The 7,271-nt window shown below is 39.5% G+C and overlaps 1 protein-coding gene across 2 annotated transcripts; it reads right to left on the bottom strand.

Annotated features, from left to right (window-relative positions):
- Positions 1 to 39: 39 nt before the first annotated feature.
- On the bottom strand, positions 40 to 6,732 carry tgm5l (transglutaminase 5, like). Of its 2 annotated transcripts, none has more exons than XM_063911340.1 (14): positions 6,535 to 6,732; positions 6,212 to 6,394; positions 5,867 to 6,106; positions 5,042 to 5,160; positions 4,502 to 4,630; positions 3,972 to 4,149; positions 3,633 to 3,768; positions 2,913 to 3,016; positions 2,564 to 2,803; positions 2,383 to 2,445; positions 2,085 to 2,294; positions 1,837 to 1,994; positions 972 to 1,108; positions 40 to 507 (listed from the first exon to the last, which is right to left on the bottom strand). In XM_063911340.1, the coding sequence occupies exons 1-14, from the start codon at positions 6,539 to 6,541 to the stop codon at positions 354 to 356; spliced, it is 2,058 nt and encodes a 685-aa protein (XP_063767410.1). In that variant the 5' UTR covers positions 6,542 to 6,732; the 3' UTR covers positions 40 to 353. The 2 variants fall into 2 exon arrangements, with proteins under 2 accessions (XP_063767410.1, XP_063767409.1); XM_063911339.1 differs by having other exon boundaries at positions 6,492 to 6,642.
- Positions 6,733 to 7,271: the final 539 nt, after the last annotated feature.

Raw genomic sequence — 7,271 nt, 5'->3', positions numbered from 1 at the left:
CTTCAGGGCAGAAAGACAACTGCATTACCAGAAGAAATGTACGGTAAACACTTTATTAGTTTCAAACAAATCATATAGCACAGTGATTCCAGTTTGTAAAATCTGTTGATTTTCACGGCTTGAAAACATAAATAGCAAAATAAATAGTTATAAAAATATATATATATTATATAAATTCACATTGATACCATACAAAGCAACAGAAAAACAGGTTGAAAATAATCTGAATGTTTACACTTTGACTGATTTTCAGTCGGATGACTTTTTACAATAAAGGTACAGAAGTGCTGACAGCAGAATGCAGTATTGTTCTTAGATGTGAGACTTAGACAAAAAATATAACAAAACAGGATTTAGGCTCCGCTGACGGAGACCATCTTGAAGCCTCTGATGGTGGAGTTGACGTTTGAAAGTGCCAGACTGGCCTGCAGCATCTTTATTCCCACCTTGCTGGGGATGAAGGTGATCCTCTGCTTCAAGCTTCCTCCTGGAAGCAGTGGGAGAATCCTGTAAAAAGATACCAACAAGTTCACAAAATGTCTACTACTATTCCTTGTTTGCAAATAACTGACAATAGCTTCAACTTGTAAGGGCTAAGCTACAATTATACGTTTTAACCATGTAAATGTCTAAACATGTTGTCTATGTCTTGTGCTAATTCAATCCTCCCTGTTATCAAGCAGCCTATAATAACACTTCAATCCCAGTATATCATTATCTGCTGCGTTCTGCACACAGCAGTGGAATTTTTTTGTGGATTATCCTAGCTTCGCCTGCCTGAACATAAACATAAGCAGAACAATTCAAGTGTAACACGTTCACATTCCTCCAACAACTACACACTGTTATGTACCCTTCAAAGTGACACTCCTTTATTTAAGCATTCCTCTGTTTTATAATTTTGCAGCCACGCATGACGTGCATCCAACACGTACATAAGGAAAAAGAACAAAACAGGCAATCATCCTCACCTGGATTGAACCTTTCCTTGGATCAGCCCGGCACCGGCTACAGTCAGTACCCCACTCACCATGTGAGAAAATGGGTTTGTGAAGGTGACTGTGGCAGCCTGCTCTTTGTCACACACAATGGTTTCTTTGTTTGATATCTGTAGGGAAACATTTGTGTTAATGAACCCGGATGATTGCAATAAATGAACCCTCAAATAACACTTAATTAAACCAATGTCCATGCAGTATATATGTGCTCTCTACAGCTTGAAGTAATATGTTGAGTGAAATCATCACACCAAAGATGTTTTTTTTGCAGCTGCACCATCACATATGAGACATACATATTCTGGATCAGAGATAAAGATAAGGCAAGTCTCCCTATGTAATGGATGTGAAGAAAGATGGCATACAGCTAGTTCTTACATAAGTTGCATTGATTAAAAAAATATCACACAGTTGAGCCGACATGTTTTTAATTTGGCTCAGAGATACAGTAGCTTAGTTTTGGGGAATTATATTGTTTTCTCACTTTCCATGGCTTAAGAGGTCAGACCTATTATGTTCTTGGGGAAGTCCAGTGGGGTGTGAGGGCATATTTGTCCAAATCCACAATCTTAGAATCTGAAAACCCCTGATCTACATGCCTTGTGAAAATTGCGTACACTACTCCTCTGTGTAGCATCATCATTCATCTGTTTTATCTCTGTAAAGTATATTTTAGCCCCTCTAAAAGCGCTTGATAAATAAAAATATTATTATTATTATTATTATTATTATTATTATTATTATTATTATTATTATTACATATATGGTATTGGTAGTCAATTTGGTAGTTTTGTTTCTGCTTAAATTCCAAATCATGTTGAATAATTTTCTGAAGTACCTGTATGATGAGCTGTGTGCTGGCAATATTGAACTCCTCTGATGCCAGGACCTGCTCCTGACTGGCCAAGTCCTCGAGGACCACAGCCAGGTTGATCAGGTCGTCCCCCACCACGTCCTCATACTGCACTGGGAGGATCTGCTGCCGAATCAATTTGACTGGAATACAAAGAGCAGAAAAATTAAACCACAAGAGCCTTTTAGAAATGAAAATATGAGTCTGTATTCGAGTGTATAGTGAATTTTTACCTTCCATGGGTGCCAGTTTTACGACACCCTGGGTTTCCCAGAAGGTGTCTGAGGGACTGTGGTTGTATTCTTTTGCCTGGGCATTGAAATGAATCTTCATCAGCTTGGCAGCTCTCTGCTTGTTGATGACTTTCACCGTGAAGCTGACAGTTTCCCCGGCAACAGGAGTTTTGTCCAGGCTCATGACCACCAACACTCCCTTGGACGATCCTGCGAAATAAACAAGATAAAAGTCAGTTTGTAAGATTACATGTGTTTAAAGTCAAATTTCAGTAATGTTTTCGAACTTCTAAATTACCTCTGCTTAGCGTTGAGTCCTCCGACATTCTGGAACTCCTCGATGAAATTGTCGAAGTTGGGCCTACATTGAAAAATAATATGATGAAAATTGTGAGTGTTCATGCCTTGGAGTGAACAATGTAACACTCCTCTAAATCAACAGTTGACCAAATGAATGAATTTAAATTTTTAGCTCATACTTCTGATGTATTTGTAGTCTCCTGTGATGTTCTGCAGCCTGGGGAAGGTGACAGCTTTGGTGCAGATGAGGGATCCCACTCTCTCTGTGTCCTTGCTGTAGTTGACCACCTTACCCTCACTCAGTATGACAGAGTGGACGTCTGCGTTCACCGCGGCGTACACAAAGGGGATGTCATAAATCAGGTCAATCCGCCGATCCTTGACTGCTTTGACTGGAGCTGGGCCACAGCAGAACACTCCTAGGGGGAAAAAAGAAGTTTATAAAAAACATGTTCAAGAAAACATGTTCAAACAAGACCAAGGAAGTGATGAGTTTCTCCCAAATGGAAAACAAGGTTTCACAGTCACCTCCGCTTCTCTCCTGAGGGGTCGGGTCCAGAACCTGCCAGCCATCCAGCCCAAACCCCAGATCCCTGCGAGTCATCCAGCACTCCACCCACACATGGAAGTTCCTATAAAAGAATAGTCAAAATAAGATATCACAGAGCATGAATAGGGTTTTTTCGTGAAACAAAACTAAATAAATCTCATTATTGTAATGTAATACACATACTTATTTAAACAAGGACCACGCATACAAATACATTAATCTCAGAAAAGAGAAGAATGATTTATACCAGATTTGAGCTAATACTGTAGCGAATTTCCATCTGTAGTCCTTAGGCAGGTACACAACAATCAACAAACACCAAAAACATTGCATAATCTCTATCACACAAACAGTTATAAAACAAGATTAGAGTACAGGTCAATAAAATAATACATGGTACAGTTAAAAAATAATATGTGTGATGGGGGCTGTGGGGTGTGCTTTCGTTAGTGCATGTGCATTTGGATGCATTAATACCTTTGCTGACAACTGCTTTTAATTCTATCTTTTTGTTTTTGTTTGTTATTTTTTGGAAGAAATTAAAATGCTGGGTGGAAACGTTTCGAAGCATGTTGGAATTTTGAATTATTTGTTTTCGAAACCCTTACTCACCCATTGAAATGATACAAAAAAAAGATCAATAAAACATGAAACACATTTGACATGTGAACAGATTCAATAGTTAAGTCACTACTGACCATATGCTGTCTTTGCTGCGGTTCAGCTTCTGCCCAGTTATGCTGTAGAACTCCTCAATCACCAGGTTGTCATTTGTGTCGTGAGCGGAGTTGAAGTTTGTTACGACACGGGAAGGAATGCCGAGAACTCTCATAACTGAAACAGGTAAGAGAAATAACAGACACATACTTTAACACCCTATTCAAAAATATCTGAACACACTGCGTGATGGAAACAAACTGATCTGGTATGTGGCAACCCTGATAATAACTGGTTACTGAAGACCATAAATGAGAGTACAATAAGTTCTAAGCTGACAGTTTGTATATGATTGTTCTGAAGCATCATGAAGTAATTACCTGTGCACATGACGGCTGCGAACACCCAACACTGCCCGTACATGACTGGCTTGAAACCAGACTCGGCCCACTTCGTCAGGATGTCCCCACTGCCCGTCCACAAGGAGGGATTCACCCCCTGTTTGAAGTCACCTTCCCATTTCCCTTTCAACACACCGCAGTCATCTTCACTGTTGATCTGAACATAAAAGAGACGATGATTGTAGCTTTCCCATCTTTTCATTTCAGTTCAAAAACATTGTACATGCTGGGACATCTTACATCTTTTAAGAGGAGTCTGATTCTCAGCGACAGTTTAATAACCATTTTACTCAAGCGTTGCACTCCAATAATAACAGCATGCCTTCTTGTGACTTTTTGTTTTCAGAATTTTGAAGGAGTGTTTGCAATATCCCTATTCAAGCCACAACATGTTTGGAACCAGCAGAAGAACGTTTGGTATATTGAGTAAGTAAAAAACAGTGGTGACTTTTTAATATATTGTAGTTTATATGTTCAAGTTGAGTTTATATGAATCTGTTGTCACTCACCATGGCAGACACAACCCGGCTGATGTAAACGGGGTTCTTTCGGTTCAGGTAGTCCATTTTTTTGTTGGCTTGGTGTGGAGGGCTGACTTGCAGCAGTTTCAGGCAAGCCTCCAGAACACCAGGCTCAAACTGACAAAAAGAGAAAAATTCAACATTAAGTGATGTTTGGAGTTTATTTCTAATGTACAGATTCTGAATTTGCTCTCAAGTGACTAATACAAGATCTGAGGTCAGGTTGAAGATAGGGGATACATTAAGATCAAGATTTAGGTTTGTTTTGTCCCTGCAAAGTTACAGTAGCAGCTAATATAAAAACCAACATTTACTTTTCCCACAATGCTTTTTTTGTTTTGCGGGCTTAAAGTGAACATAAGCAATACTTTACAATAAATTAATTATATTTATATCAACAGCAATACAATGAATACTACTTTTATTGTTTACTTAATGGAAAACAAAATCTAAGGAACAGATTTAACTCACCACCTTGAGATTTGTTTTGCAATACAAATTTCTGATCAACAGATATGGTTTTAATACCTGATCAAAGGACCATGGTCTTGACACAGGGTTCATAGTTGTCCCTATAAACAGCAGCCCCGAGTCGTTCTGTATGTACTCTTCTCTCTTATCCTCCGACGCAATGTACACAACATCCGCTGCAAGAAAGAATCCTGATATTTAGTACATCCTCATGTTTTTTCGAAAGCACCCCACTGTACAATAACAATTAGACTCTATATAATGAACTTATAAGTGATTAAAAATGATAAATAAATGAAGTAATTTATTTTTATTTATATTATCAGAGGTTTTCAAAGCAAGGGGTGAGCCTCCAACGGGGGGCTCCAGAAAGTTTCAGAGGAGGCTAAGCAAATAAAAGATGATTTACTAAAAGAAAATAGAAACTCTAAATGTGTGTAATTTGGTTAAAGATGGATATAGAACCGATAGAATTGTATAGTTTTTCCGACCTTCTGAAAGTCAGAAACTAATAAAGGCCTAAAGACATACCTTGTTTTACATATTTTATGTAGTTGACTTGTTTCAAACAGCAATATCAGGCTTTTCTTGGCCAATTGCTGAGGGTCTATGGAATCAAATCATGCAATCATGGTCCCATAGGCACCAAGGAACTGAGTAAAACGTAAAGTAAGGCAGGGTAAGGAGTCACTTTTTTCCAAGCTATATCCGAGGGGAGTCCCACAGTTTCAGACTTTAAAATCCTCTGCAATCCTTTGACTCAGCTACACAAACCATATCTATAAGTATTTTCCTGATTTGGTTTGAATCAATATAATAAGCTACCAATTCCTTCTGAGTCTGCATAACTTTGAATAAAATTAATAAAAGCTTCTGACCCACCGGGACACCAGGGATTGCAGAGCAGGGTGAATTTGCCAAACGCGTAACTCTTCTTATTGGTCCCCCGAGTGATCCCAAACATCTTGAATGTGTAGCAGCCGACTGAGGCGGAGGCAGGAGAAGAGATGAAGATGGATGGGTTCTGGGAGTCTAAGTTATCTCGGTCAACGTAGGCTTTCCAACGGGTGTAAGAAATAGTCTTGGAGAAGGTGACTGGCATGAGCACATACAGGTGGACACCTGCAGGAGAGAAGAGGCAAAGGGATTTAAAATGTTTGTTCAGACTGTTTGCATACAGCACAGCCATTCGTGTAGTAAAATGCAATCATTTTTAAGTGGTACTACCTAGCATGATTTGGACCTTCAGAAGGTCAGTTGTGGGGTTGAAGGCTCGGCCCTCCAGCTGCAGGCTGACTCTGATCGGGGCTCCTCTTCGCACCACCAGGGCCTCGGAGCTGCTGAAGCCATCCGTCCTGTGTCTCTCAAGGTTTTCAGATATTTCCAGGTTGACATCTTTTATTTTCAAGTCTGCAAAAATAAAGAAATCAGAAGTCAGAAGTCATATTACACCAATATTCAAAATATCCAGAACAAATATGCTATGGTTAAATGTTAAAATAAATACAATTAGCAAAGAGAGAGGCTGCATTTTCCAAGACAAATCTCACCTTCCATTTGTGAGTGTGTCTTTTGCAGCGCAGTGTGTAAATGCTGTCAGCCTGTAACGTTATATAAGCCTTTGCCCCACCCCCTGAAGGCATTTCACATCTGCTAGTGAGAAAGTAAACTGGTTTTCTCAAATGTTACTAAGGCCCTCAAGTTATGTGCATCAAAACACTCGCCATAAAATGTGACACCCCTCCTTGTTCACTACAGTATGATACACCTTTACAGTTTCACTATACAGGCCTTACGTGAGTAATCAGACTCACCCTGTGCAGAAGAAAAGATATGATTACGTAAGTGATTTGTGGCGTGAACTCTCGCACAGTTTTGTAATACAGATGTGAGAGCTATAGCAGGCGTAGTAAAGCTATATTAGTTATGATAAGTGGACAGTTAACTAAAGGGCCATTTCCGGTTAACATCTATTCATACAGCTCACACACTCTCATTGTAGTATTATCACACACCATGTGCTGTCATTGTGGGATTAGTCCGCATTATGCTACTGTATCTGCCATTTTAACTTGATCTGACTCCAACTGAAGCTGTTGAGGCGATTCAGGTTTGTGGCATGAAGGTCGAGTGCTTCCCAGGAATCCCAGATCGGCAAACAGTTTTTTCTGCTACAGCAGTTACCTTTTAATTATTTTATTTATATACAGAGCATGCCAGCTAACCAATCAGAGCAGACTGGGCTCTGGTTTCAGACAGAGAGTGAAAAGAGGCAGTATGAGAAAAA

This window comes from Eleginops maclovinus, chromosome 20 (assembly GCF_036324505.1).
Source record: "Eleginops maclovinus isolate JMC-PN-2008 ecotype Puerto Natales chromosome 20, JC_Emac_rtc_rv5, whole genome shotgun sequence".
In the NCBI taxonomy this organism is placed as follows: Eukaryota; Metazoa; Chordata; class Actinopteri; order Perciformes; family Eleginopidae; genus Eleginops; species Eleginops maclovinus.
Note: the sequence above shows the minus strand (reverse complement) of the source record. Positions and strands in the feature narration are given on the sequence as shown.